The 20,336-nt window shown below is 41.0% G+C and overlaps 1 protein-coding gene across 2 annotated transcripts; it reads right to left on the bottom strand.

Moving 5' to 3' along the window:
* SNX3 (sorting nexin 3) lies at positions 1-17,543 on the bottom strand. Of its 2 annotated transcripts, XM_054279226.1 has the most exons (4): positions 17,309-17,543; positions 4,644-4,739; positions 4,142-4,266; positions 1-699 (listed from the first exon to the last, which is right to left on the bottom strand). In XM_054279226.1, exons 1-4 carry the CDS (start codon positions 17,468-17,470, stop codon positions 594-596), a joined length of 489 nt encoding a protein of 162 aa, XP_054135201.1. In that variant the 5' UTR covers positions 17,471-17,543; the 3' UTR covers positions 1-593. The 2 variants fall into 2 exon arrangements, with proteins under 2 accessions (XP_054135201.1, XP_054135202.1); XM_054279227.1 differs by lacking the exon at positions 4,142-4,266.
* Positions 17,544-20,336: the final 2,793 nt, after the last annotated feature.

The following is a 20,336-nucleotide window of genomic DNA, read 5'->3' as shown; positions in this document are numbered from 1 at the left end:
TCAAGAGTGACAAAACATTTGAAGTGCATTTTCACTTTTATTTCAAAACTTTAGACAAGTTACTTTAGTATATAAATTCATTTTTTTCCTCTTACAGAATATAAAGATAATTCCCTCATTACTTCAGTATAAAGTGTTTTACAAGCTTGAAGACAATTGCATAAGTGTTTCTCATACAGGATATCAGAAATAAAGCAGTCTTTCTACAGACATTCAGACAGGTGACTACCTCAGAAACAGCATAGCAGTTTAGTCAAATACAAGTGAACATGTGACACTACAGTTGTGAAAGTTCAAGTAAGGCCAAGTCAGTAAACATTGTTAAGTCATTGCAAATAATAGTGGAAAGGTTTGTGAGACATTGCAAGGGGTGGATGGTTTCATAGTATAATACTCTTAAATCAAGGATTCAGAGGGATTTAGCTAGAAGACAAGTGAGTTCTTAAATGCTATAAAGCATATGCAAAGACCAAGCAGTGTATTGGTGTTAGTGGAGACTTCGTGCCTGTTCATCCTCAGCATGCTAAGACAAACTACAACCTCTTAAAACCAAGCATAAGAACCACTAATATTTGAGAAGACGCTTTTAAAATTCAAGTATGCCTTATTTTGGATGGTGTGTAGTTTTTATCTATTACTTCATCTTGTAAGAACATGTGAAGACAACGCTCGTTCTGTGCCAGTGGGTGGCCTGCAACCCTGGAGAGGAAAAAAAACCAAGCATTAGTGTGACCCAGCTGAGCCTACTTGCAGCTATCCTGCAGATCAAAGTTTGCAGCAATAACCTCTTGTTCTGCACTTGGGCACAGATCCCACTTTCACTTCACTGTTGGCAACTAGAATGCTGTCTAGTAGCAAGATTTATCATGCTTCCCAAGATGAAGTTAGTCCACAGGAACCCTGAGCTACCTCTGATCCCTTGGAAGCACGTTACATCATCTGTCACCTGCCATTGATGGGACTATCCAAGTAAGTGCTTATTCTAGCATTAGGAAATCTAGAGCTAAGAAAGGCAAGAGGATTTTTTTTTGAAAAAGGTCTTAACACCTTTGCCATGGGACACCCTTTTAAAGGCCACTTATCCCCTCCATTTTCAGTGTCACTGAGCAGCAGCTCGTCGCAGCAGAGCTGAAGCCTGGCTCCAGCAGGGGGTGTGAAGGTTTTCCAAAGGCTCAGGCACTGCTCCAGACAGAGACTGGACCCTAACCAACGTCCTGGCCTGGATGGGCAGCACTGCACACAGCCAGGGGCTACTGGCCCTTCTGCAGACACAGGAGACAGAGCTTGCCTGTTCTAGGGGACACCAGCATCTCTACTGTAAATTTAATTTAAGCTGAAAAACCATCCTTTTAACTGTAAAGGAGCTGAAACTGAATTAGGAGACACTCACAAACATGGAAGAAAATCACAAGGTACTGAACTTGAACCCTTAAAATACCATTTTTACCATGCAGGTAAAAATCCAAAAGAATCAGATAGCTAAAAGTTCATTATTTATGGACACAAATATCTAATGCAGTTTGGTTTGAAAAAAACTACATCCAGTTGGTCAATCAAGACACACTTGGTCTTAGGAGAGAAAAGTCTGCCACAGCCCCAAGGGCAGCTTCTGTAAGCCTTGTGGCCTCCACATCTGTCAGAACACTTCTACTCATCTGGCTGAACACATGCAAAACATATTCAGCTCCAGTGGCTCAGCACCACTTCCAAGCACTTCTGTGCATCTTCTCCAAATGTATCTATTAGTGTTTATTTCATCACAGAACATACCCACTTGTCACTACTTACTTGTCATTAAGGGCAACCTATAATGAGGAAGCTGAGCCCTCCTATTCAGTATTGATGGATTATTTCAAGAGCAGTTATAAAAACGTATCCATCTTGCCAGGTTCTAGAAAAAGGCCAGCAGTCTCAAGCACTAGTTCATAAGGATGACAGTCTAGAGTAACTAGTTTGAGTTTCTTACCCCATCAGAATGAAGTTACTGATGTCAAACTTCAAGGAAAAGATATATAGGAGAGGATGAGGCAGCAGTAAATTCCTTCTTCCTTTCAGGAAGGGTTGAAAATCAGTGGCTGAATTGCAAGACTAGATTTGATCTCTGATTCAGCTCTTGGTTTCACAGCAATACCTTACTCTGCATTAGCTCAGTATTTTTCACCAAGGTGACCTTTACATATAGCAGCTGCTACTTGAAAAATTTTCATCTATTTCAAAGTCAGGTTGAGGCAGACAAGTGTTGAGGCATAACCACCCTTGTGACTGTCACTGTATGTAGTATTGATAGTGGTGCCAGCAAACTGGCCCAAGAGAACTGACTCAAGCTGCACTCTTGTGATGCAGATTTTACATTTAGAGGGACAAAGCTTCTCCATAACATCCATCTCACACTCCTGAATATTAAGAACTAGCATTGGTGCACCAAGATTTTTTTTGTTCCAGTGGCATCAGTTATCTGAGGGATTCTAATTCCAGAAGCAAAGAACAACTTTGATTATGCAATAATGTGAATGTATTATGCAAAGGACCTTCAGGTATAAGTTCACTAGTGCCCAGAGTACTTGGCAGAAGCCTTAGAGCTTCTACATGGTTCAAAACTTTAGTAACATTTTCTTAATGAGTTGGTCATGCCATTAGAATACACTGATGAGTTAAATGGCTATGATTTGTGCCTGGAAAGCTTTATTCCAGATGTACTCAACTCCACCACTACATCAATATCTACATTAATCTCAGTTTATGTTTCAAAGGAGGAAAAATTAACCAAGAAGTTTTACACTTCCACAAAATCAATTTATTACTTACAGGAGGACTGAAAAATGGATACTGATAAATTTGCCATTCCATTTCTGTCAGCTATACAGAGTTTTTCAGAGAGACAGGGTAAGATGACTGTTTCACATCAGCTGCTTCAGAACACCAATAGTCCTCATCCATGCATATTGCTAGACTCAGCATACAAAACTTTCAGTAAATGCACTTTTTCTCCATTTAAGATAGAGTTCCAAGTCTGCATGGATAAAGGCTGTACTTTACAGCCATGACTGCCTTGATTTTACAGCAAACTCAAACATATTCCATCTTACTACTGGATGCCTTGGAAGTTCATTCCACTTGTCTTTGAACAGCAAAAAGAGCAGTCTGAAGCATTTTACCCGTTCAGAACCATTCTAAAATGAGTTAAGAAGCAACTATGTAAGAAAAATTTCATATGGTCACACTTACTCATACAGGACAGACAGTTCTAGCGAATTAGTCACTTGCAAGACAGTTCTAGTAAATTAGTCACCTCCAAGACACATGTCTGAACTAGCAGTAACTGACAAGTACATTTTTGTAAGTTCTGGCATAACTCAGAGGCATCCTCTGTTCCTGTTAAACAGCATCACTATTTGAACAAGATTAGAATGCCAGGGGAACTGACAGGCTTCAACTCCCTGAGGGAGCAGTCCCAAATCCAGTTGGTCTGAACAGCATTAGCCAGAAGGGCTGGTTAATTGACAACACTCCTTACCTACTGTTTGGATCTGCACTGTTAAAGAGATTAAACCAGCTACTCAGGTCAGTGTACAGACAGTGGTTAGTAGTGTCAGATGGTGGAAAAAGAATCATAAGACTTTGTTACTATAATTTCTGCTCACCCTTTGAAAGGCAGGGACAAAATCCAGTGACTATTTCAAACTACGTGTGCACGCCTCAGGTAGTGTTTTTAATTGAGAATCTTCAGAAAGATTCTCAAGATGATTAGAGAAAACATGCATCATCACACAAACTGGTAATACCTCACATTTGCAATCAAAGTAAACTGCTGTAAGTCCACTGTAAGCTCTACTGTTCACCCAGTTGGAAGATATCTTTCCAGAAATTATAAAGTAGAATTATTGTGAACACTATAATTTCAGTAGCAATTTGCATAAATTAACAACAACACTAACAGTCATTTCAGCTGTTCAGGTAAGCACTAAGATACCCAAACTAAGCATGGGATAAGTAATGTTAGTACATCCTACTGCAAGATTATGTGAAAGTTAATATTCTGAGCCTAGTGCAGTTACCATCCTTAGGAGGATTAGCAGCTTCAATTCAGTTTTCCAGGGCTGAGCTCCAGGTTTGTCTCGAAATAAATAGATCCAACACTTACTTGTTTATGAATTGTTCAAGGGCCTGCTTCCTCTCCTCTATAAAGGAATCATCAAATATACCATCATCTCCTCGGAAGGGGAGCTGGCGGAGAAGAGCTTTTCCTGGTAGAGGTGGTACCACAACCTGAAAGATTTACACAAGTGTCCTTAAGTGCAGCCAGTAAGCAAGTTCATCCACCTCTTCCTCCTAGAAGACCCAACTCACCACATTTTTAGTGAAGTAATAAAACTTGAGCAGAGACAAGCAGTACGTGCTCACACAGGTAAGCTGAAATCAAGTAGTTTATCTCTGAATTAACTCAAAATTATTAAAACAAAAAGCCTCTGGCAGTGCAGCACTGAGGCTTGATAAAAGGACTGACACACTGGTTTATTTCTGGGCATTTTCAACCACAGTATCTGTTTTATATGATACATGCTTTCTAACACAATGAAAACATTTCAGCATCATGACTCTTTGCATGTCTATGAAGACTTGTATTTACTTTTCACTTTACTCACCTTGCTTTCTCTTTCTAGTTCATTCCTTAGCCATTCAAAGTCACTATATCTTCTTCTGACTGTAGATTCTTTCAGTTTGAAGATAGGTAGATTTGTCTGAAAACAAGAACACAAGCTATTGATTAGACAGATAAGAAGCTCTGATAAGCAGAGGCAAGAACCAAGCTGTTAAGTTACACAGTAGTTCCATTTAAGCAACAACAGCAGTAGTGAGAAACACTCTAGACACAGAAATAGAGATAAGGCTCCAAGCTACATGAGTAAGCTGTGCCTCGAACTCCACACTTATGAGCCTCATTTATTTAATGGTATCCCAATTACTGATATTCTGTCATCATATCACCAAGCAGAATATCCGATCTGCTGGCAACTTGAGATGTTTCTAAGGTTGCAGAAGCATCTGCTATTCTTACTGTCTCAGGAGCTGGATTCCCAATGTATGCAAAAGTGGAGGTGGGAAGGGGGAAGAAATTCTTATTCCACACAAGTTTCTCTTACTGCATTCAAGGGAATGTTTCAGATATTAGCATAGGACATTAACCAAACTTCCTGTACTTTTCTACTCCCTGATGCAACATGGCTTCCAGCATCTTCAAAATCAAAACCTGTAAGTCTTACAGTGAATCCATTCAGGACTGATGATGATTTGATAGCACAAGCTGCCAGGTTTGGGTAGCTACAGAGAAGCCAACAAGGCTGAGATGCATTACAACATTCAGTGCTGAGAAGATCAGACTGTTTGACTACAGAGTTAAACCAAACAGAGCATGACTAGGGAGAGCTTTGCTGAACAAGGCTAGGAGGCAGCACTCAAACCTAACACCCTTGAAAGGGATATCACATGGCAGCAAGGTTATAATTCTGCACAAGACCCTGCTACAAGTCCCTATATTAACTTGTGTGAGAGCCTGCATTACTTCTGTTCATTCTTATGGTGCAGGGTTATCCCACTTTTGCAATCCAACTGCACATTATTTTAAAAGTAGACACTGAGAGAATCCTCTTCTAATGAAACCCTGGCTAGAACACTACAAAATTGTTTCTAGGAGTTATGACCTCCTGAAAGTAAGAGCATGAGCCTGTAATCACCATACACAACCAGAAGTCACAGAATAATGCCTACTGTTGTCAGACTACAAATTCAATAACAGTCTTTGTATACTTTTAAAGAAGCCTCTTGAGAAGCACTCTAGGAAGCTCATGTTCACTTGGGGCTACACTTACCTCCAGCTGTCCTGATGGCAGATGCACAGCAGCCATTCTCAGCTACTGCCTTTTTGTTTTTTGGTTTTTATCTTGTAGGCCACCTAACTCAGGATCTGGTCATTGTTTGAGCAGATACCCCTGTGCAATATCATTTGTAGCAGGTTATGCTCAAGTTATCACTAGGGAATACTTTTAGCTGCTCAAAATAGGTTTAATTGCAGATATATTTTCCTGCACTGGGCAGGTCCATGACTTGGGTCATTGTATTGCTGCCAGCCAGTCACACAATAATACTTGATAAGTTAGTTGTGTACTTTCACATTATGCAAGTTAGTTCATCATTTACAGGTGATAAAGTTTAGAACAATATTTTGTTATCTTATTGCTAAATGCTTGAAAGTATTCAAGCTCTCTTTCCCAGGTAAAATATTGTTGACTGTACTTGTGACTAATAATAAAATTGCATTTAAGACTAACGTCAGACATCAGGCTTTACAAATAAATACTCTTGTCTTGATGGTAAGAATACTCTACTCAAGAGTGAATACAGCTAGGCTCCCCACAATGCATGAAGGAGATTCCCAGAAGTTAAGTATTGGATTATTCTCCTCTGATTTCAGCTATTGTTTTTTAAACCAAGTTCACCATTACATAGTACATCAACTCTTTGTCAGTGTCTCTGGTAGAAAGTCCTTTAAAATATTTAACATATAGGTTCTCACTTGCAGAAAATATTAATTTCACTCTCAAGTTACTAAAAAAGGGATTAGAACTGGATAAAAGCAGCTAAAAAACTTAAGTTGCCAGGTCTTCAGGAACTCTTTTCATGCTTTGAGGCATGTAGTCTATAAAGTTAATCTCTGAACAACATATCAGGCTTACAAGTACAATGTGGGGGTAGAAGTGCCAATTGAGCTCACTTTACCTTCTACATTCCCTTATCAACTTTTGACATGCTAGCTCAGCTAGCAAGTAGGAGAAAAGGAGTTTTTGTTTCTAAAAAGCAAGAGTTCTTTGCTTTCCCTGTCAATTGAAAAATCGTCTCAAATTTTCATCATAAGAACCATAAATATTCAGGTTGTGAAGTATGTCAAAAAGCACAGACTAAATTAAGTGTCTTGCAAGTCACAACTTGACAACTATATTCCAAAACAAAGTACATGTTCACCTGGTCTGGATACATACTAGAGCTATCTACTGAGATCAATTTCTAAACCTCATGTTCTTTAAACCCAGAAATTGCAGCAATTCTCCTTCCTCTAGAAGTAAGTACTGACAGAGCAGTGTTCCTACGGTAAGCAGCTGTTAGGAAGGATCTATTTAAAAATGCAATTTGAGAGTCCTGTTTTATACTGCTCAACCTATTTACATCTTAGGTCCCTATTTTTAATTCAGGCTATATTCACATCTGCAGTTGCTGTATGGGCCTTTATCACTAAGGATTATTGCCCTGTTTGAGCAGAGCACCCTTTGCTTCAGCAGGCTGGGCTTGTGCATGCCCTACTGCCTCCATCTCCCATGGATAGACAGTTTTCATTAACCAAGCCAGACACCTCCTGAAGCATGGGCTCTCACTGGACAAGAATTTGGTAGGAGACAATCCTGAAGAGCCAACAGAAACTTTCATTTTCTATTAAACTGTCATTTCAAGACCATGCAGACTATCAAAAATGTATTATTCTCTGCTGGACATTTTATGTTGAGTTATCCTTGTTCAGTCACGAAGGTGCCACCAGCTATTCTGAGCGCTTCCTGTGCTTTGGTTGTCTCCTAGAACAGAGAGCAGAGTAAGGCACAAAACTTGAAGTCAGGCTAGTTTCATTTTTATGAGTATTTCTGCCCATGCTTATTCAGCATTATAATGTCAACTTTCTGGCCTGCTGAGCTGCTAAGTCTACTATCACAAAACTCATGACAGCATGAAACATGGAACAGCCCCTGGAGCACAGCTCATTCCTGTAATAATTTCAGCACAATTTCTGCAGCAATTCTTTCTTCAGCTGTGTAATAATTAGAAAATTTATTGAAAAAAAAAATTCAACAGCTTCTTAGTCCAAAATCATGCTGCTTAGCAGTTTGAATGCAAGCCCTCACCCTGAAAGGATTATGCATCACCCAAGATGTTAGACAACTGTAAATTACCAGTCAGAATTGCAGATAAAGCATTGTTGCAGAAAGACAAACAAACCAGTTCTGCAGAAGTCACACAGAGCCCAAAATCCAAAGAAAGTCAAGATGGATTTTGTGTAGCACTGTCCCTTTATTAGACTGTGTGTAGACACCATGAGGCTTTCTCTGACTACTGTCAAACAGCCTGTATTCTGCTGGGGCAGAATTTTTAATGGCCAGCCAGTACACCAGAATAAATATTGTCAAAATTGGTGCCAAGTTACATTACATAATTAAACAACAGGTGACAAACTCAGATCCTTAAGTCACTCCTGCATTTCTCCACTCAGATGCCAAACAAACTTTCTACAGTCATTTGGCTAGTGCTTGACAAACCAGAAATGGGAAGCAATGGTTCCGTACTAACAGACTTCAGGGCAAAGTCCACGCTCCCAGTAAGCATGTTTCATCAGCTTCATTTATGTCACCGTCAGATATTCCACTTTGAGCCTGACTCTAAATTCAGGAGATTCCCAGTTCACCTCAGAAGCAAATGACAATCCTAAGACAGTAGCTTAGATAACCAGATAACAGTCTTCCAGGTCTTAATACAGTCACTCCCCAAGCTATGCCCAGTCAGAAGCTGAAAAATTGTTTCTGTATGCAAGTGAAGAGAATTTCACAAGCAGAATGCAAGTGGTTTGAGTACTAGTCATTACTGTCCATTCAGCTTCAGATACAGTCAACAATGCAGCCATTCTGGTAAACAAATTACCTTAAATGCAGGAGGAAAACTACACTACTTTATTTGTTTATAATTAGGTTCAATTAATAAAATAATTCTAAGTAATTTTAAGTCTTAGTTTTCAGACTAGCTTATCCACTGAGTGGATAAGTCTTGTAAAGAGTCAGACTTGCTCCTAAAAATTTGTTTCCAGCCATAAATCAAATGCGAATAAGCATTTGGGCTCCTTCAAAGAGCATGCTGACACTCCACAAGACTGTGACACTGCAGCCCAGTCCATCCCCACAATAGTAAATTCCCAGATGTTGTTGCTCAGCATAGACTGAGGTAAATTTGGCTAATTTCCTCATCTGCCACCATAACACTCAGCAGCAGCACTGCATTGCCCGTGTCTCCCACTCCTGACAGACTGAGAATAAAGCTGCACTGTTGCCACAGCACCTACTTTGATGTCATCTTTTCAAGTAGGTTATGGTAGCCTTGAGAGAACTCTATTTCCATTAAAATAGAGTGAAAGAAAGCACACAGCTCACTTTTGATAAAAGTTTGTGGCTTTGACTCTCAGAAGCTAAATTCAAGCATCTTGACTGTCTCATGCAAGCTGTAATCTTTGTCAAGAGCCTACACTCTTTGACTACATTTACAGTCAAAGAGAGCTCTGGGGTACCACAGTAAATAGCATTCAGAGTGGATTAAAAAAAGCATTATGATTTTCTTAACATAAGAGCCTGCTGCCCTTTAATACAAGAAACTGGCTCCAGCAGTCCACTGTTATTGCAGAAACCTTGCCAGAGGTTTGTTTCCTTCCCAATTCAACATAAGCAGCTACCACTCAATTTCCTACAATTATGAAAAGCAAGAAAGAAGGAAAACATGCTTTAAACTTCAGTTTCTGGAAGTTTAGATTTTTGGTGGGTATATTACTGAAGGAAAGCTCTTTCCTCACTGCAAAATGTCGGACTAGAGACTGTTATTTTTCTAAGTTTCAGTCCTTTTCATCAAAACAGAGTTCTATCTCTCCTTTTCTCCATTTGGTGTCCAGATCTACTGAAGGTACATCATAATAAAATTATGAGAACACAAAGATCTGACCATGCAATTTTTAAACAATGCTGACTTAAACTATACCATGAACTTTTGAGCTTCCCACTCTGCAGTACTGGAGCTATGGGGCCAGGGTGTTTTCTACCTTGAACAGTAATAGCAACATAAGGACAGAGACTATCATAACCTTAGTCAAATCCAGCGCTTTGAGTCCAGAGTTGCTCTCTGAAAAATGAGCCCGTATTTTTGCCCAAAAGCATCTATCATCACCTGAACAAGTTCAACAACATCATGAACACCTGAATTATGGTATGCCACAGTTAAAAGACTCTGAATAGGGTAAGCTAAGAAAAAGAGATGCTTAGTGATTCTTAATTCTTCAGGCTCCATGCTCAGAAGCCAAAAATAAAAACTGGAGACTGCTTTGAGTACGCATTTGGACAAAGACTTTTACAACACCCAGACAGAACTAGTAACTAGATTTGGGTTAGCAAGTCAAAGCCTCCTATGAAATACCAAATATTGATTTCAAAGAGAAGAGATTTCTACTTTTACACAATTCAAGGTGCAACAAACCAAAAATGGCTCTGATTTGACTTACTGTAATGTTCTTACTCATTCCTCATCAGGAATGACTGAAAAGGGATCACATTAAGTTGATGCTTTAGCATCATTACGGACATCTATCAGCTATAGTCAAATGGGGATAAAAAAATTTCAGTGAATTGCTGAAGTTGCTAATTTTTTATCAAAAACTAAACTTTTAATATGCTTTGTGAGCTAGAGATTGTCTAGCATACCTATACTTCAAATACTCAAGAAAAAAAACGGTAAGCTAACTACCTTAAAAGTGAGTCTACAAAGTGGCAAAAAATTCTCTTCATATTTCCAGTTTTACTGGAACAGTAACACAACACTCCCAAGTAGCCACTAAAAGCTATAGAAAGGCTTCCAACTCCTATTCATTAATCTGCAGCATATTTTAACACTTAGAGGGTGCTACAGCTTAGGCCTATAGAAATAATCTCTAAGCTTTATTTCCAGGTCTAGAGGTGGCTCTAAACCACCTAATATATAGCTTCATTTTCTTCTGGATTTTAGAGTAAAGTTGCTATACACTAGCTTATAGTTATACTTTCAAACAGGTTTTGTGGCCAACACAAACTATACTGTCATATAGGAGAATCTTCTGGGGTATAACACAGATTTTGAATTCGATTCTAAAGACATAACCAAACCATGGACCTATATTCAGTTGGTAGAACAATTGTTTTTACACCTTGACTAGAAGGTTAGGGCTTCTCCATCCTTTTTATGTTAGAAGTTAGAGCAACAATAGCAACTTCAGACCCTTTACTCAGTGTTACAGCTCCACAGGGTATTTGGATTACGCACTTGTTAAAACAGCCTCCAGTAGTGCAACTCGCATTGCTTTACCAAGTGAAAAAACTTTAAATAAAATACTTCCCTTACTGTTAGAAGACATAAACCTCTGCTGCATCATTTATTTCCCCAGATGAAAAGCAGCAGAGACCAGACTGCTCTAAAGTTCAAGCTGACACTTTTTCAGCAAGCCATCTAAAAATAAACACGTATCAAAACTCCCTGGCATCACATGCCTACCTGGACTACAGCCATCCGTCCTATAAAGATTAGTCATTGTTCCATTTGATTTGGTCTGTTCTGCACTGTACTAGAGTGCAATCCTAAAACATGACTGCACTGTATGCTCTAAAATAAAAGGAGTGTAAGTCACCAGTTAAACTAATATATTAATAAGAAGCACTATTCAGAAACTTGGTTATTTTACTTACACAGTAACAGATATCAATGCCAAACTAGTTCAAACCTTTGGACCAGCCTCTTGAACCTAGTTTAATTACAAACCTCTACAGAAAAAAAACCAGCTGCTCAAGAGTAAATCCACTTTCCTTGCTTTGGAAGTTTCTTAAATCCAAGCCATTCTACTTCTCTGTCTCCTTTATCAGTGTCCTTGGAAATTCTTAGCCTTCCAGTTATCTTTATCTGAATTACTGCTTGTAGGAACAGTTAATGTTTGTGAGGATGCAGTACCCAGGCTGTAGAACAGAAAAACACTCACCTGAATCACTGCATTTTTATTCTTTGTAGAGGAGTCTGAGAATACCTAACTGGTAGCAGTGTCTAGAATGGGTTTTAAAAGCACAATTTACTACAGTTAGGGCAGGCTTGCAGTGTTATGCAAGATTTGTAGTAGTAAAGAAATAGAGAATTACTGCTGATTATGCATCCGTAAACACATCCCCACTGAGTCAGTGTTTAGTCATGACTCCACCACAGGCTTCAACTACTAAACTGTGCAATGCTGAAGTCAACTACAGCAATGGCTGATTTGATTATTTTTGTGGTGGGGGAAGAATTTGCAGCTTCAAACATGAAGGACAGGACATTTGGAACTGTTCAAGGACAAAACATTGCAAAACACATTCAAGAGCACTACTTTGCAAAACATGGCACAAGATAAGTGCTTTCTGAGCAAGTTTGACTTTCAGTTCATTCTCTGTCTTACTCTGACTTGATCACAGCAGTCAGACTACAATCGGTTAATCACAAGTCAGACCACTATAAACATGCTGAAATGTCAATATTGTATCCAAACCAGGTCTTTAAAAAATTGGTTAAGGAGAGAACAAGACTTTCACAAGCAATGCAAGTTCAGCAGCACTCAGATAAACTTCCCCAATCCCTGGAAACCAACACTATTCTTAATACTGTAGGCACTTCACAGCCTGTGTATTCATTTCCTTCCCCACAGCGGACCTACACAATCGAGCACCTCTGCAGGTCTGCAGAACATTCAGGAAACCTGACTGCTGCCCTAAAGAGCACTGGAACCACCCAACTATTGCATTTCACAATGCAAGCACAGCAAGACATTCCCTTTCTACACCACAAGACAAGCAACTGCACTGTGGAATATCAAAAAGCTAAGGTAAGCCTTAGGGCCAAATTTAGTAATACTGATTAGAGGCAAGAGGCCATTGAACATTAAAGAACAGAGCTAAGATGACAAAGGCTTTTAGTTTGGCTTTGGTTTGACAAAAAATAATTCTTTAACTATTTGGACTAATAGCTCCTGTAAAAGGTATTTTATTATCTTCTAGCTGTCAGTTTGAGTATCAATGACTTCTCCGCAAGTTCTCACAGATGATTTAACCCTTCAGTCTAGGTGACAAACCCAAGCAAAATGGGCAGCACAGAAGTCACTTTTACTTCTACAGAAACAAAACCAGATGGAATAGTGTTAACAGTTTATTTCCAGAACACTGAATATTCTGAGTTTGAAGGGATCCACAAAAATCATGAAGTCCAACTCTTAAGAGAAGAGCCCATACAGGGATTGAATCCACAAGCCTGGTGTTATTTAGCACCATGCTCTAACTAACTGAGCTATTCTCAGGGTTGCCAAAGGGATACTTCCCAAAATGTAGCAAGTTCCTGGATACCCTTTGTTGACAGTATTCTAAACAAAGTGCTTATCTCTCGTGGCACTGTCTTTACAATGGGTGTATGGCTGTGACGTGTGACACCAGCCACTGGATCAGTCAGCTTGTAAAGATTAAGTCTTGTCTCCTTAAAGGATTTAACAACTGAAGCTATTGCACAGAATCTGCTTGAGCAAAGACCTTCCTTTTGACCCACTTATCAAGAAAAGTAGAAGACAAATGATACCTGGAACTGGACTGAGGACTAAATACATGTTGTAGGATGCTAATATGATAATTGTAATTGGTTCTGTTTGCTTCCTGGAATTCAGAGAGAGAACTGGCTTTTAATCCATAAATACTAAAGGTATTCCCATGCCCTCATTCAAGAGTGTTGACTTGAACAAGCCCACCCTGAAAAGGTTTAATAATAAAACGAGAAGAGCTAATAAAGACTTATGAGAAACAGCATGTAGGGGTATTTACACCGAGAACCTGACTTTTGGTTCACATTTTTCCTCAAGAGGAAAGGGTAATTAAGTAGTTTATTGTATTCCTTTAGCAGGCAGTCTCGTTGATTATGTTAGTTTTAAATGCTGCACAATCACCATATTGTGATCATCTAGATACCTTCAGATGAGGTAAGTACTTTATCAAGTTTTATTTTGCTAGACAAAGCACTTAGAGCTTTATACCCTGCTGCATTATGCCCAGTCTAGCTCACCCTGAGCCTTCACACACAAAGGACACCTCAGAATGGTAGAAATGCTCTGTGTGATGCTGCTGATGGAAAGAAAATTCTCAAGTACCCTGTCAAAAACATGACCCACGCAAATTTGCTATTTTAGCACAGCAGGATGGCATTTTCTATCACTTACTTCCAAACAAGATGTTTGACTTTCATTGCTGGGCTGCACTGTAGTGGCACGTTGCCACACTGTGTGCCTTATAGTGGTTGCTACAGTGGAAAGCTTTCTGTCATCACCTTGTCCAGCTTGCCAAGAACAGACTGTTATTTAATGCACAGACTCAGGCTCAGAAAGTCAATACTTTGGCCAACTGTCCATCTGTGAAGTAAGCTGCCTGGCTAGAAGTGCTGCATAGGGTGTACCTGCAGCACTGCTCTCATTTAAGACTCCTTAAATGCTTGTCAAAGCACCACTCAACTACCCCAGCACACAGCCACCCTGCACAGAGACACTCACAAACCTTCCTAAGTTCCAAACCACTACTGCCTTGCTTATGCAGTAGTGTACTGCTGAGCAGTCCACCCAAAACTTCAGAGTTCCCCATCAAGCTTTCTGACTTCCACCAGAACTTGATGAGTACAGCATTACAAGAACTAAAGCATGAAGTTGTTCCACTTGCTGCTTTCCAGACAACAGATATGCTTCAACTGCAGTACCAGCAGAAAGCTTGCCAATAAAAATTTTGGGGAAACTCTGCAGTATTTCACACACATATGTTTTGCAAGATATTTTTCATCAGATATCACTTCAAGAGGCAGCTAGCAAGCTCAGTCTTTCTGAAAAACCCCAAAAGTGAAGCTCTGAGATTCAGACAAAGATAGAATTACAGAGTCTGTAAACACCATGACAATGGTACAAGTGTAATTGTCCCAACACAAACTTGAATTTCAGCGTCCTCTCTGACAATGTTTCTGGCTTAGAATGCTCTCCAGCTGTAACATGAGGCTGCAGTCCTTTAGCTTTCACCAGCATTTGGCAGCAGTTAAGCCATCCATTTCTGCACACTTAACATTTTACTGCTGGTGTTACTTGAAGACACAGCTCTTCAGATATGATACAGGTAACTCACACCATCTTCTCAGGTTTGCTCCTCTGCTGCTACCAGCACTGTTGAAGGAAACTGCAGATCAGCTGCTACTTTCTTACTTTCTGTGACCACAGGCACTTGTCAAACCACAGAAGCCACACTCCAATGAGCAGGCTATGGTACTAGGCCTATCTTTCACAAATACAATACCACAGCAATCCGTGCTTGAATTCTCCCTCTGTGCTGAAATTCGTGTATTAGCAATATGGTCCATGTTCTGCTGAGAAGCAGTTAATTGATGCAAGTTTAGACAGTGAACATAACTCTGCATGACTTGTATTACCTGCACTGTAGCCTTCCAGCATAAGAGACATAAAACTCAAATTTACAGTTCACGGTAGCTATGTGTATGGCAGTGCACAGCTGGAAAGGGAATGATCAGGAGACAGTCCCGTACACCAGCATGTACAGATGTGAGCAAGGAGGGTGGAGGATGCAATGTTTACACAGCAGTCAGTCTGGGAGGAAGAACAGAGGAAGGTCACAGTACTATCACAGTGTACATTTGTTCAAATCATTCTTGGGCTTCATTACAACAGGAATCCAGAATTTTCTACCCCAAACACCAGGTGGGCTAAGACTAACTTGTTTCAAAACCTGTTTTTCTGCTTTCCTTTCTGATGAAAATTTCAGCTGAGTATTTAAAAAAATTGCTATTTTTTTAATCACAGGAAATTTGACATAATTCCCAAGGCCATATCATGGCCAAGTCCCTTTTGGATCATCTTCCCTGGATCCAACCATTCCAAACACTCAGTCTCATGGAAAGAAACGTCATCAGGAACTTAAGGTGCAAATACTTTCCAGCAAGATAGAATTACATCTTTCTTCTAAGTGGATTGCTAGGGTTCTGGTAAGGGCAGTACAATGCAAAACAAATCTGCAAGTTCTAGTTTGACTTCACACTGAGGCCAAACATAGGCTACAAGCATGTTAGTTCATTCTTCCTGGCCCATAGACACATCCTGAAACACAGAAATAGCTACTGAGCATGACAATTTATAAGCATCAGAAATAAAGAAGTAACCTCCCTAGCAGCTTTACACTTCAGGTGATTTTTCTTTTTCAAGTAAGGTTACACCAAGCTGGGGACTTAGACCTTTAAAACCAGAAAATTCACACAAGGCTAAGTCTTGTCTGGTGAATTTCAGTGACCAAGGCAGCAGCCCTCAGCTGTATCCTTCCCTGCTGTGAAGAACACATATTGCAGAGAATGTGTGCAGGAAATCAATGAAGCTTCACCTTTTATTACTGACTGTAACAACTGAGCAGGTTCAATCATACATAACATAGAAAAATTATAACAGAGCTCAGTTATAACAGAGCAAAGCTAAACAAGGTAGAAGACTCAACTACGAACTATAAAAAAACCCATCTGTAAGTATCCAACTTCCTCAACCCAGCTTATTTCTAGCCCTGTACACCAAAAAGGGTTCTCTCCTCAAGGCCCTACCAGACACAGGCAAGGACTGTGCTGCAGACACTGCATTTTTTGACCATTCCTCTGGGCCCTGTTTATGAAACCCTAAAGACCAGGGAACACAGTAATGACTTCACATAGCTTTTCTCAAGCTTAAGACTACTAGCCTTTGGGGCAAGCCACTGAACACAGCCCTTCCAGCTAGGAAGGATTCTAGTGTTACTAAGAAGAAGCATTTGATAGCAGCACATAGTGAGAAACAGCCCTATTTATTAGGCACTACAATTTTATTTCAGGTACAAGAAAAACCAGGAAGCCCTCCTCCATACACACACCCCTTATCACTTCAGCTGGCTCTGATCTAAGCGCGTGTGCCCACTAGACTTATTTACACCTTCTCTATGGACTTTTTGAAGCCGCTGGAATCCTGAACTTGACCTCTCCCTCAGGGCAGATCTACCCATATTACCCCATCTGAGAGAGTGGAGAGTTTGCTCTCCTCTATTTACCTGGAGACAGACAAGCAATGGCTCACAGTCCAGCGGTATTTCAAGTCCGAAGACAAGCTGTACACAGCGGAGCCGAAAGAGCACTTGTCCTTTGGTTATCTGAAACGAGCTGCACCGCCGTAGCTACCAGGAGCCCGTCACAGAGTTATCAACCCCAGGCCGAGGATGGAGAGTCCACTGCGGCTCTGCCACCGCCCCCCAGCGCCCCGCACCGCAGCAGCCGTGACACCGGTCCTGAAGGACACGGCGGCGGGAGCCCGTCACCGCCACCCCGGCCAGCGCCGGGCGACACGAGAGCCCGACACCGCCACCCCGCTCCCGGGCCGGCTCACCTTGACGCGGATCTCGTAGGTGGTGAAGCGGCCGCGGCCCACCCCCACCGTCTGCGGGTTGCCCACGTCGATCTCCAGGAAGTTGCTGGGCGGCCCGTAGGCGTCGTTGAGGTTCTGCGGCTTGCTGATCAGCCGCCGGGTGTCTGCGATCGTCTCGGCCATGGCGGAGCGGGCGCTTTCTCCCCTGAGCCAGCGACCGAGCCCCCAGCACCGCTGCCGCTACCGCCCGCGCCGCCCGACCGCCCGCCCGCCCTGCGCCCAGCTGACCGACCGGCAACGCGCACCCGCCGCCCGCCCGCGCCCACAAGGCACGCTGGGTAATGTAGTTCTTGAGGGCGGCCCCGCTTGCTCATGCCTGGCGCGGCCTCCTGCCTTCTGAACTACACGTCCCAGCAGGCGCTGGGGGCGCGCCGCGCTGGCTGAGAGCGCTGATTTGTCAGGCCCGCCCACCCCTTCGGCCGGGTGCGGGTGGCGGAGGCGGGGAGTTGGGGAGGGTGGGTCTGCTCTGCCCGCACATCCTCATTCTTCGGGGATTGAAAAGACTGGGTGGGAAATGTTGTATATGCAAGGTGTTATGCAAAAGGAATCAGCCCACTGCAAACGTAGGCTGGTGGAGATCCCCACCAAAAGCTTTGTATTGAGAACAAAGTCTTAAGTCACTGACTCAAGCTGCAATCGATGTGACGCTGTTGTTCGTAGTAGCCTTAAACCTTTTAAAACTTACTGCAATTTTAACAAATTATACACATTTAATAATAGTATTACCAACGGGGTCGGATTTTATGTTCTCATAGCTTGCAAAGCTGAAGAGTTCTTAAAGGATAGGAAAGGAAAATAATGTTTACAGAGCAAGTTATTAAAATGACTTGAGAGAGCAAGAAAGAGAGTGAGAGAAAGGGAGCAGAGCTGACAGAATTGTCCCCTTCCAAGACATAAGGTCTTTATTTCTCTTTATCTGATTAAGTGGTATGTCACGATAAAAGAAGTATTTCTGAAAGTAGTGCAATGTTTACCTAGAACGTCAGTGAATTGAATTTATATCAATCCGCTATTACTTCTAAATTTCTCTATCATCTTGAAGGACTTCAGACTTTTTAAATACCTGTTAAAAGTACCCCTCCAATAATTAAATGCAGATATCACTTTCCTTCTGTTTTTTCTTATTAAAGAGTTCTAGTAATGTTCCTTTACTATCCAGGTGGAATGAGACTTTGTGAAAACTAGTGATATTTTTTCCAAAAATCTGTTTAGGCAATAGGTAAAATGGCAGGCTGCCCACAAATCACATCTGAGAGACACAAAGTTAACATCTGGCAAGTTTAGTTAGCTGTTGTCTGTATTAATAAAAAGGTAATCAAAAAGCAGAAATGATTCCAAAGTTCAAAAATAGTTCATCCCCATAACCAGTATACCATGGGTGATTTACTTGGTAACTTTTCTGTGAATTTCCTTGTCATCAGTCCTTCAGTGTTATTTCTCCCACGTACTAGAGCACTTTCCTTACTTCCACTAGTAGCTGCCAACTATTCACTTTATAATTATAAACAGAAATGAGGCTGACACGAGTTTTACAAAGCAGGAATGAAGGGGAGTTTTACCTGAGTTATACTAGTTATTAAACTGGTCGTGCTGCAAGGCAAGAAAAAACTCAATAATTCTACTGAGATGACAGATGCATCTGGAAAAGCCTTTGTTTGTTACACAACCTATGCTGCCACATCTGACTGCAAATGTGAAAAAGAAACAGAGCACTGGTGTTGTCTTAACTATAATACGGTGTCTGTCTCCTAGCCAAGCCTGGTTTCGTTACCTGTTCAAAGCAACAAAAAAGTGTTCAGTGCTGTACATTTGGGAAGTTGCTGTGTCTGTGATGAATAAAGAATTTGTTCTCATGCTGGGTAGCTAGTAAGAGTGAGGCTTAAGCTGAATGCTTTTCTCACAGCACACCTTCTCAGTGCCACTATTCTCTCTGCTTTTCCTGCCAGGGATGACCTGTGGTGGAGAGCCTTGTGGAGGCTACAGGGAGTGACTGTTTTAGTCCCCACCTGTCAACAGCATGAGTATATAAAGGGGTTGCAGTGATTTGATGAGGTGTCCCATCTCTGTTTTTCCCACTGAAGTCAAATACAACTCCTCTAACCTGGGAGATGAAGGGGAAGATGCCCAGCTTCATGACTCGAGTCCCCCTTACATCACAAGAAAGCATAAATGCCACACTAGCTAATGGGGCAAGGAGAAGGAATGAAGGTAGGGGAAAAGCAGAGTCCTTCGAGCCTCTTTGTTTCCTACCCGTCCTCAGAAAATGCAGTTGTTTACTTTGAATCATGTTCCAGGGATTTTTTTGTGATCATGAGACTAGAGTTATGTTAAATGTAGTTGTTTCTTCATGCTAGAAAGGTGCATTTCTAAGCATGAAGGTGAGCAAAACCTCAGAAAATAGAAAGTTTTAATTCTGTTTCTGACATGCACTTTGGGCCACATTTCAAATCTGGGGGGAGAGAGGTCAGCTGTGTTTGTAGGTTCAAAGATTAGGTCAAGCATTTAGATCCTTCTGGGTCCCTTCCAAGTCAGTATATTCTGTCATATCACTGAAAATCCTAGTGAACCTAAATTCTTTAACAATCAGGTATTCAATGATTTGTTATTACACCTTGTTTATTAAACCATGACACAAAGATTTTCTGGCATAACTTCAAGTGGCAAAATGGACACCAGATTCTCACAGCACAAACTGCTACAAGCAATATTAATGGATGATTACTTCTGGAATTTTGGGCAGTAATACTTCTCCAGTAGTTTTTTTTTTGTTTCTTTCTTTGTTTTTTGAAAGAAAGAGTCACATTTAACAGGAAAGTGAACCAATCTCTCCATTATCCAGTTAAGACTCTCCAGCCTTTCTGACAAGTGTCCAGGTTAGCACATTTTAGACAGCATAGGCATATTTTGTTAGAACTTGTGGGGAATGCTGACTCAGGATAAGGCAAAACCCACAAGGCATTGAACTAATTGTGAAATGCCTTGTGTGGAA

The sequence above is a fragment of the Melozone crissalis genome, unplaced genomic scaffold (genome assembly GCF_028551555.1).
Source record: "Melozone crissalis strain CALT ecotype California unplaced genomic scaffold, PUWL_Pcris_2 ptg000027l_1, whole genome shotgun sequence".
In the NCBI taxonomy this organism is placed as follows: domain Eukaryota; kingdom Metazoa; phylum Chordata; class Aves; order Passeriformes; family Passerellidae; genus Melozone; species Melozone crissalis.
Note: the sequence above shows the minus strand (reverse complement) of the source record. Positions and strands in the feature narration are given on the sequence as shown.

What these genes read in the sequence shown, in the direction of transcription:
- SNX3 (XM_054279226.1), bottom strand. Translation starts at nt 17,470, where the DNA reads ATGGCCGAGACGATCGCAGACACCCGGCGGCTGATCAGCAAGCCGCAG. An exon ending in AACTAGAAAGAGAAAGCAAG is followed by an intron (nt 4,267 to 4,643) that starts GTGAGTAAAGTG and finishes TAAATCTTTCAG; the next exon opens with GTTGTGGTACCACCTCTACC. An exon ending in CTTGAACAATTCATAAACAA is followed by an intron (nt 700 to 4,141) that starts GTAAGTGTTGGA and finishes TTTCCTCTCCAG; the next exon opens with GGTTGCAGGCCACCCACTGG.